At 44.5% G+C, this 11,185-nt stretch overlaps 1 protein-coding gene across 3 annotated transcripts in view; it reads right to left on the reverse strand.

The window, feature by feature from the left end:
* LOC119465725 (uncharacterized) overlaps positions 1–10,923 on the reverse strand; it is a 105,008-nt gene extending 94,085 nt beyond the window's left edge. Inside the window, exons 1-3 of one of the 3 annotated variants that reach the window (XM_049656718.1) lie at positions 10,815–10,891; positions 3,955–4,079; positions 2,842–2,883 (exon numbers count right to left, since the gene is read on the reverse strand). In XM_049656718.1, coding sequence (XP_049512675.1) covers positions 2,842–2,883; positions 3,955–3,987 — 75 coding nt within the window. In that variant the 5' untranslated portion in view covers positions 3,988–4,079; positions 10,815–10,891. Of the gene's footprint in view, positions 1–2,841; positions 2,884–3,954; positions 4,080–10,814 lie in introns of all 3 variants that reach the window. The other 2 variants (XM_049656717.1, XM_049656716.1) reach the window with 2 other exon arrangements.
* Positions 10,924–11,185: the final 262 nt, after the last annotated feature.

Here is an 11,185-nt window from a genome sequence, read left to right on the forward strand (position 1 = left end):
GTATTACTAAATTATGAGGCCTTCCTTCTAATAGAAACAATTGGAATAGGAGACTTCGAAGGGGGGGGAGGGGTGGTGAAAATATTCAGTATATGTCCGAATAACACAAAACCATGCAAGATTGCAACCAATGCTCAAGAGAGAAGACTTCTATGTGTTGTCAATGCAACGAGAAAATAGAGAGGCAAGTCGGCAAAATTCAATAACCATTGAATGAACAATGATTCCTAGAACATGGCAAAGTCGGAAGAGAGAGAGTTATTGATTTAATGAGAGAAGTGAAATTAACTTAGTTTTCTACGTCATCCCCGAGACTTGTCTTCGAAACGATTTTCGCGAGGAACTAATAGAAGAGGCTGAAGTGATTGTGCGATGACGGCCCTGACGCGACGCAAAACAAGATTGTGCGGCTATCTTCCCGTGCCACGTCAGGCTCTAAACATTGTGACTTGACAGCTAGGTGAATGCGAATTTTCATGCCATTATAATTATAACCTTAATTAGACTATAGGCTCTCCATAAACTTTTGTAGAGCAGCCTGCTTCATAAATTTTTCGCGTTGCATGCCTACACGTAACCCACTGCCTATCCATAACCTTCTCCTTATACGCAATGAGGTCATATGGCCATAATTGCGTAAAAATATACGGCCACAACTCAGTGGAGAAATCCCTTCAGAATCTCTTAGCTTGCGCTACATCCTTTAGCTTGAGCTACAACAAAATAGAACAAAGGCAAACGTAGTGATCCCTGAAGAGAAAAAAAAATACAGGTCCGGGTTTGACTTGCACATCAGGTATTTCCAAAAGGCTTAGCCGGATTCTTGCTAAGGCACTATGCTACGATTAGGTTCTTTTTCCTTGGCCTTAGCTCCGTTTGGTTGCGGGTTCGGCTCTTTTTGGCCACCATCATAATTTCTCTCGGTAGCGGGCCTTGTTTGGGTGAAGTCTAATGGCGGCGGGATCAGTTTGCAGAGTGTTGGCCCAGCACTCTTTCGGCTGGCCCCTTGGACGCTATGCGGGCATCATATTGAAAATCTTGTAGGCATCAGCGCCTTAGCAACGGCGGTTGAACGCGATTGGCTGAAACGCCACCGGCGACGCTCGACGCCCTTTGCAACCGCTGCGATATGACGCCGTGCCACCCAACGCCTTTTACGCTAACCTAAACTAACCTAACCTATCGTGAACGACACGCAAAGGCAATAATCCTCACGGCGTGACATCAGAGCGTCCGCCGGCGGCGTTTCAGCCAATCGCGTTCAACCGCGCTTGCTAAGGCGCTGCGCCCTTCTAGATTTCAATATACGCAATAGGGCTTATAAAGAATTACGCACAACTTTATTTTTAGAAAAAAAAATAGCATGTAGCGAGTTCAATTTTAATCGTCTTCAGTAAAAAAAGCAATCAGCGCTCAGTCAGGCAGCTATATATAAAACCAAACGAATTACCAAATGAAATAATTAGAGCCCCATTAACTACGCAATTACGTAACTGGGTATCCAAACAATGTTCACAGGCAGGTGATGGCTTGAAATCATTAACAGTGGTCAAACAAGGAATATCACTGGAGGCAACAAGGGCTCATCGTGATAGCATGCCATCACGAATTCGGTGCATCGACTGCTTTCCTTAGCCGCGTTTATATACCCGTACTGAAGTGGCGTAATATCATATCTATAATTCGCTGTTATAAATTACTATGCTTGCAACCTCTCTTCAGCCGTCTAGCTTCTGCTTCTTGAAATGGTATTTGACGTTAAGACCAGTAAGTAAACGCCACCGCATGTTTTGGAGTTGACGAGCCTTTTTACAATAAGGAAACTGCAAGTGACAGATTTTAGCACTTTTCTTTTTTCTTAATTTTTTCCCCCATAACATGAAAGCATCGGCTGTTCATCAGGGACATTTAGACAAGACAGCCGATTTACGAATGACAATACTATTTACTAGTCCGTCTTCTTGTAATCGCAAAGCATTTCAGTTTTAATCAGAATCCGCTGTCAAATGAACCGAGACGCAAATTAGAGGAAGATTCTGAACCCGGACAAAGAAGGCGACTCACCATTGACGGCGAACGGTGCCGCTGCATTTCGGCCCCCCTGAATACGAAAGAAAAGTAAGTACGGTTTCAGCACCTTCTTAGTCACGCAGCACAAAAAGATGTCAGGTATTCAGTCTACATCTAAGCAAAAGTCGAGTTTATTTTGTAGTGTCTTTGTTTATGACAGCTTCAGATTTTGCAGGATGGAAGTTGCACGTTTAAATGTGCGCATCAAAAAAAGTACGAAACTTAAGAAAACAATATTTCCTCTAATTGTGAACGTCGTTACGGTGAATGCGAATGGAGGATATAATAACTAGAACTAATTTCGTCCTTCACCATGTTCAACTGGCTACTAAATAGGTAACTGCAGTTGTTAACAGCTCACCTAGTTAGGCACTCATCACTGAGTTATCAGTCGCATTTCAGTTAAAATATTAGAATACCTCCACAAGTGAATATATGTCGAAGCTGTACGTCGTTTTTCGTGTTTGTGCGTTTTTTAATCGCTCTGTTGCAGATTGGGCATACCAGGAAAGAATATATCGTTATTTACTACAACAACATAGTTGCAAGACAAGGACGTGAATCATAAAGATGACAATGAAACTAAAAGTTATTGGGCAAGTGCAAGTAGGTCAGACATGATTGCCACACTGCAAACACAACGCTAGCGAACACAGATACAAGTGCCACGTAAACACGAAAACACAAGGAAATACGGAACCATTATTATATGTGCAATTGTGGATTAGTATTCTGCGGTTAAATTTTAAACATGCCACAGGCAAATCTCACCTGCTGTCCGGCAGCAAGTCCACAAGAGACAGAGAAGAGCACCTGCACAGAAAATACAATGATCACTGATGCTTTTGAAATAGTTCTTCAATGTGCATGCGAAATGAGCCCGCAGTAATGACATTGGTATGCGCACTGACATTCTTTTTGCACTGTAATCAGACCGGTTATGCTGCAGCAAGAACAATATATGCTTTTATAAGACTCCAGTGTCGCTGGATAAAGCGGGAAGCTGAAGCAAGCGAGACACAGACAGGACCTTTTTATCAAAAAAAGAAAGGAAAAAAAAAGAACGAGAAAGAAAAACAAAGAAAAAGGAAGACCAATAGCCAACAGATGTGGCGCTGTGTTTTCCGACGTCAGCAAATAAGCAGAACGCAATCCCGACTTCAACTGCAATGTATAAGTGAATAAACGAATGAAGGGATCGAAAATTGATAAAAAGAATACTCATCATTACACTACCTTGATTAATTATCTTGCGTCTATGTTTGTGCAAAACCTATATAGGTACTAAACAATAAGTGTTGTGCAATCAACCTAAATGTATGTTGTAATTCACTATGGTCAGTGAAGGATGCCGAATGTTCCTAATTTATAGTTACATGCTACTATAGAAATTTCGCAGCCTTCACTGATTATTCATTTTACGTTTTTTTTAAACAATCAAACGTTTATTTTGCCAAGAAATAAAGCACAAACAAGCATGCAAAGGTAGGACTACAGAACAATAAGGTTGTAGGAGGGGTACCTGTCGTAAACATAGCTATTGTATCATATAGTAAACATGCGTGATTTCAAAAGGAGGAACTTAAGGAACTGAATTATTCCGAAAATGCAAGGTAATATTTGAAGTAATACGTGCAATTAATGCAAATAATACTAACAGCACCCGGATCGCGACACTGTTAAAGGGAAGTAACATGGATGCATCGTGCCCGCATCTTTTGTGGACCCGGTATTTCGACAAGTGACAGCCTAGACACCTACTACGGTTGTAATGGCGCCCAAGCACACGCGCTGACGGGTAGAGTCTTCGCAAGTCACGAACGCAGCGTCGGCTGCGCTAACAGCATAGCACAATCGGAAGATAAGAAGCGAACATGCTCTTACCACCAGGATCAAGTTCCCGGAAGGCGCCGCCATGTCTTCGTGGTGGCTTCAAAGTCTCAAGATGAGTTCGCACTGACAGGCTTGACGAGAGCACTCAGTAGTGGCCACAACGCTACACGGTACACCTGCGTGTAGTTGGAGCGAGAACTTATTAGGTCCTGTCAGACGCGAATCACAAGCAAGCCTTCGCCAGCTCGAAAGAAAGGCTTTTGCAGTTCTCCCAGCACCGACGACGACCGAGCGTTTCCTGTTGCGACACCCCCACGTTGGCACACACAGTGCAAGCGAGGCCGGGCGAGTTTCCACGGCTACAAGAAACACCTCCACTTTCCTCTCGGACAAGTTAGACTAAACACCTGCCCCCTTTCCTCTGAAGCGCCTTCCTCAAGTTGCTTGGCCTTGGTGAGCAAGAGCGAACCACACCTCTACATCTCCGCCAAGCAACATCTGTCTCTGTCTCTTCCCCTACCATCCTCTCAAGTTACGTATTCTCCTCTTCGGTCGAACGGCAATTCCGAAACTATGCATCTCCGGATAGACGTAGGTCGACGACGCTGCCAACGTCCGTTTTCAGGAGGGAAGATTAGTCGGGGAGGTCACGCGAGGTTATCCGATGTTGTCGAGAGAATGGAGACTTCATGAGACAAGACGCCCAGGAGCAAATGAGCGCGTGTGGGAGCATTCAGACCTTTAAGCACGGAGTCGCGGCTGAGTTAACGAGAACGTTTGAGCGATTAGGTGGTTTTGACTCCTGTCCTATATAGTGGCACCAAATACGGCACGAGGGATTAGACAGTGAAACGACAAGTACATGCGCAAACTTTTCAACTGATTTTCCTTTTTTCGGGAGAGAATATGTTCTATCGATAAAACACGCAATGCGATTTAAGTTCGTGTCGTTCTTTTTTTTTCAAATGATATCAATTAAAGGTTGGCTCACGTGCTTGACGTTTTTCGTTACAGTGCATTAGTAACAACTTGATGAGGGCTAGTTGGTTCATAGTTGAGCGAAGGTATATGTCAAGCAACATTCCAAGCAACATTCCTTGCAAGCTGTCTTCGATTTGTGCACGCATAAAACCAAGATACAGGCCCCCCACTTGCACTGTCAATCACAAAACCCGATTTTTGTCTGATTGCACAAGTAACGTAGTGTATCACATTCCCTTGAATTGTGGAAAAGTGTACATAGGTCAAACCGGACAATGTTTCAATGATCGTGCTCGACAACACTGCAACAATGTAAAGAACGGATATGGTAGCCATTTAGCTGAACATTGTAAAAAACATGCATGCGCTCCGATGTTTAATAAAACGAAATTTATAGGAAAAGGAAAATCTAAGAAGGAAAGAGAAATTTTAAAAGCCTTTTTCATCAGCATCGAAGGTGACAATTGTGTCAGTTCACCTTCTCTTCTACTATCGGAGAAAGAAATAAACTTCTTGAAAGAAAGATTGGCATTGTGATTAGCGAGTGTTTGATGTGCGCATGTATTTTGAGTATGTATAAAAAAGGCTGGTTTTCTTCCACTAAACATTCAGTTGGCAGTCAGCGCTTGTCCTGTGGTCTTCGTTCCTTTCTCGTCCTTGTTCATTACGCGCTGTTACTTCATACCTTCGCTCGTTACAGTGCCTTTCGCTGTGTTTGGTGCCAAAGCAAGACGACCGTCACCGCGTTAAGACATAGCAGCACAGATCATATTGAATTTCAGTGGAAGATTGCGAACGGGAAAGCCTCCTCAGCAACGCAGTATCCAAATTTGGCAGGAAACTGGCGTTCTGATTGCGGGACTTGAACACTTCCAGTTGGTGAGCGGCCAGTATTAAACAGCGGACAGCTTGATTAGATATTTCAAGAAATACGCCATGTTTATCACCCAGTCACACCCTCCGCTGGACACGGAAAGCCTTGTGAGATAGTGTTGATCGGAAATCGAAGTGGTTACGTTTGACTATAGTGCCGGCGATATTTCAGATGACGTGCAGCAGTCGCTGAGGAAGCACGACGAGATGAAAAGTACCAAGCGGAGTTGGGCAGATCCTGTAGTACGTAGGCCAGACACTAGGTGGTCTATTAGGTGTTATTATGAGTGGCAGGCGCGTCAAACATGGACAAGACAGCAATGTTGTGTTGTTCTGTTCGTTCAATACTTGTGTCAGTGCTTGCACGCCTGCTTCTTAGTAGCATGAAGTAGCCTACTAAATTTCTTAGCTCTCGGTCGTTCTGAGGTCTATCTACCCGAATAAAAAGTGGGTGAGAATGGAAAAGAGACTGAGCGGCAGATGATTTGGTGGTTTAATAAGACTCGAAAATCTACAGAAATAGAAATCAGTCAGCTGACTGAGTAACTGGAGATTGCTGGGAATAGAATGACGGTAATGATAACAAAAGAAATGTATTCGTGTATTTTATAACTTACCTTACGGATGCCAAACTTCGGACTACTTCGGTGAAAAAGGAAGCATTACCGCTCATAATTTTTACAGCTATCGTCTGAGTTAAATATAGGCTGGAAACCCCAGAATAATGTAAACAACATGCGTAATCTGGCGCAATTACGAGAAAAAAAGAACGTTATCATTTAACTAGACGTGGTGCATCTAGGGAAGTACCCACCTCTCGTGTGAGCGCAGGTAAACAACGTTTACAGTACACGCTTTCATCGCTTCTGAATGTGTATAAAAGGGGTTACTTTGACCTGTTTACAAGGTACCTGCCACGAAATTCGCTAGAAGTATTCATCATCGGCATGGAGGTAATTATGTTGTTGCACGGTAGCATTGTACTCTCACGTACATTCTGACACTTGAACACCTGTTCATTACCACTTGGTTGTCGTTATTATCTTCGTTGTGACATTTGTGTGTTTCGGCCCTATTTTTCTATTTGTTCTATCACAATCTTTGTCCTACACGACTTTTTTGTAATAAGTGCCTTATATGCAATCGATGCTCCTGCTAATGAAAGAAAAAATGGGGCTGTGACTTCGTCAAGCTGTCAGGGACAACGTTTTTCTGCAGATCGTCTATCTGTCGCTAAACAAATCGAATATAAGCGATTTGATTGAATTCTTATGAGTGGCAGTAAGTTAAGGCTATTTATCTAGAACAGGTTGATATAGGTGTCATTCCTTAGTAATAAATAATGAAGCTAAGCTGTGTTCGCCGCTTTCTCGACTTTCCCGCAGCTGCTGCTGCTGCCGGTTGCTGTCTTGTGTAATAGTTCTTGCTCAATGCGCGAGTAATACTGAAAGTAATGTCGTCTTCACGCTGTCGTCATAGTACCATTGCCACCTGTGTAGGCTCCTGGCTTACAGCTTTGGATGATTGTGCGGTACCGGGCATAGTACAAACAAACACCGTATATAGGCGTGAACCGAGGCGGCTCTTGCCGAATGCGACGGTCATACTGAGACTAATGTCGTCATCAAGCCGCCGCCGCCGTCGTCTTATTTTTGTCATCTCTGCTGGCTCCTGGCTGCAATCTTGGGCAATTGGCCAGTATACCGTACGTAGTGCAAACAAACACCAGATACAGTGCGAGTCGAGGCAGCCCCGCCTCAATGCATCGTCACCTCAGAATCACCATCACCATGTGGTGGTCGTGCCGTCGTCGATATTTGTGACGTCATCCTGTCGCCATAGCTTTGTCGTCACGTCATCGTCGCCCATTCTACCTTCTTCATTCCATCGTCGTTATGACGTCACACCTTCGTCGTCACGTCGTCATACCGTCGTTGTCACTCCAGTGACGTCATCCAATGGCTGAACATGCCATCGCAGTGGGACATGCGCATTCTGTAGGATTCGCTAAGAACGGCCACATCCCTTGTGACACATACCGAGTGGCCAAACTTAAAAGTAAGTCACAGAATCGGTGAAATATAATTCACCACTCTATGAAAAACAAAACAAAAATCGGTGTACTTTAAGGATATCTCTCAGCCGACATGAAATGTTCAGGTGTTCTGTCATGAATAGTAGTAGGACAATGGCCCATTTTAGAGCATTTGCCAAGAACGGACATACCCGCGTATACTTATCCGCTAAATCGAAGAAAATAAAGTAAATTCAAGAACCGGTTAAATGTAATTTAACATTCCTTTAACAGATGCGATTGCTTTAGAGAGGAATGTCAGCCGACATTGTATGTTCAAGCTTTATGTAGGAAGTTATAGCATGGCAATTAATATGATTATTATCTACGTACTTTGTGAGCATACAAGGGTGCTATAAGCCCACTTAGCTGGTACTTTCGTATAACTTCGCAAATATATCCACAAATATGTCCGCCAAGATAGTGATCGACCCAACAGCAGCCAGCAGTCACACGAAACCCGGCAAAGTAGGCGAAGAAAGCCCCGCTTTAAAAAATAAGGACCTAACTGCCCCATCGTGTCGGGGGTGGATAAAACCAGAGATACACCATGTCTAAGCGTAGAAGTATGGTAAATATTTAGTTAAACTGATCTAGTTGGTACTTGTTCATGTTCAACGTTCAAGCGTGAAAATGACGAGAAGGACGAAAGGAACACCACACGGCATGATAGTAAGCGCTTGGACCACGTGGTCCACCCTTCATACTTGGATTATTTTAACGCCTTGAAACGTTCAACATAACTAGCATGCACCTTCTTCAAGATATGGCATATCCGGTGCATGCATGTCACAACATAAGATCTAGTGGCATCTGCTTGTTTTTCGCCTGTTGACGTATTTTCGTGAATCATTCGTATACTGTTGTTGTAACGACAACCTAGTGCCATTAGAACAATAGTACACGCATCTCACTGGCAGCTGTCACTTAAGAAACAGCGCATCAAGCGCATACCACGTCACAAAAACGTTGAATGAGTATAGTTCGAGCAGTGCCAGAAACAATGCAGGCTTTCGTGGCGTATTGCAATCAGCATGCGGAATATTTTCTGCATGAACATTCATTCATTCATTCATTCATTCATTCATTCATTCATTCATTCATTCATTCATTCATTCATTCATTCATTCATTCATTCATTCATTAGTATTACGCCTACAAACAATACATCACAATTTTGTCGAGAACAATTAAATAGCTACACAGCAATTTGGAGGACGCTTAATCTTCGCCTTTAAGAGTGGATAGGGATAGCATTCAAAGATCATTGACTGCTTCTCATGATTTCCGCCAACTGCCGCTTATGCAACCGTAATGTTTCCTGGGAAACGTTGGCGGCGAACGCTATGCATGAAGGCGAGCTTTCTGGTAGAAACGCGGCCTCTTACGTGGGCCGATCCCGGAAGTTGTGCACATCCACACACACACCACACACAAAAAAATCATTTTTCAGGTTTCTGTTATTGTTTATTCCTTTAAATATTTCAGTCTGATAAGGTTTAACATAAAAGGCATTCGCTATCGGTGTTTTGTTTCAATGCATTTCTTTGTAGGCTGTCATTCTCAAAATTCCGAGGAATAACCTTGTAAAGAATGTAAGACGAGGTATGAGCAACAAACTTTAGTGATAGTTTGGTGAGGCAATATAACCCGCATATATCGCATGTCATATAGCAAGGCATGGCATATACATATACCTAAATATACACGGCATCATATTCTCTGGCGGACAACGCCGCCGATGCCGACCCCGTATATTCTGAGACACGGGGCCCGTAACGCTATCGAGTTTTAACGCTGTTAAACTATGCAGTTGGTATATTGACGCAATGAAAAGCCACGAAAATAAGGCACGGGGAACAAAAATTGCTTAATACGATCTATTACCAACTTTTTTTTTTTTACTATTTTCAGCATGATCGAAATATTTCTCGACTTCCCTGATGTCATAACAAGAACGAGATGTTCGCGTGCTCAAGCAGTCACTTTCCAAATCTCTACGTTACATCTACTTGAAAAAGGGACTGCGTAGCAATGGGTCCTACGCCATGTCTAAGGGACCTCCGAGTTCTCGACGGAGGCGGCTCGAAGAACGCTTTAACTATAAACGAGCTAATACGGCAGCATTCGTGATGCGCTGCTGAGTTTTCGAGATTTGTTGGTGACCGCCCATGTTTCTATCTGAGAAATCAGTACATTTGTTTTGTCAAGCCGTGCTATTCGGCGTGCTGAGCGCAAGAAACGAATCGCCTGGAATTAGCCCTGCGTTGCTATGACAATGACACCAGCAACGCTCCAACTAGTAGGCATATTTTCCCGAAGTTGCTCACCTGCAAAGGTGCGGCGGCTGAACTGAAGACATCTGGAGCCGAAAGAGTCTGACAGTGAATCGGCCTTTCGTGCGCGCAAACTTCAGTTCGGCAAAACCTCGATCCAACGTTGAGCAGCGTCTTCACGAAAAATACGCGGCAGGCACGCCTTTCCAATTGTGGGGCACGCGAACAGCGCTAAGAGAATTAACCGGGCGCAGCGCACGATTTTGACAGGACTGGAACGCCCGTGCTGTGTGTATGCTTCTTGTTCGGTCATTGTAGCGCTGTTAATATGTTACAGTTTGAGTAACCAGCATGACCAACTTTCTGAGCAAAACAACAATCACAACGCAAAAAAAAAAGAAAGTAATGTCATAACTAAAAATGCGCACGCGCACTTACCGAGTAAGCGGACACTCTCCGGCCCTCCTTTTCTTTCGGGTATGCATCGAGCGGCCGCGAGCGAGCTGACCGTGAAACCGCCTGAGACGCGCGCGCGCTATGAACGAGCAGCTACAAAATGCACAAGCAAAAAGAACACGCGCCGAGCTAACCTTGTACAGGGCAGAAGTGGGCCGCATAACGGGTACGAGCGCTCACGTGAGCAAACAACGCAACAAGATAAAAACAAAAGACCCAACAACAGGGAGTGCTCAGAAGACGCCACTCACCCTTTGCCGAGCCGGCTACAGCCACCGTCGTCTCCACCACAAGCAGGCACAACCACCGAACGTCTGACCGGGCCGACCAGAAACTGCGGCGGCTGAGATGGTTGGGGTTGGCGCGCGTTCACCGCGCACCCTTCCTCACCCTCCTCCTCGCCCATGTGACTGGGGCGGCAGCAGCGGGATAAGATTAAGCGGCCAGAGGATTCTCGCCTATACCCCCCTCCTCTCCTCGTTCTGGACCCGGCCCCTCGGCGGTGTCAGAGGCATGGAAAAGGCTGCGATGACGCCACCACGCCTTCTCTGTGTTGTGCCTGGCCGCCTCTGCCTGATGTCTACGACGTGCGTATTCGCCCGTCTGTATAGTGCAAGCTGGA

This window comes from Dermacentor silvarum, chromosome 10 (assembly GCF_013339745.2).
Source record: "Dermacentor silvarum isolate Dsil-2018 chromosome 10, BIME_Dsil_1.4, whole genome shotgun sequence".
Classification (NCBI taxonomy): domain Eukaryota; kingdom Metazoa; phylum Arthropoda; class Arachnida; order Ixodida; family Ixodidae; genus Dermacentor; species Dermacentor silvarum.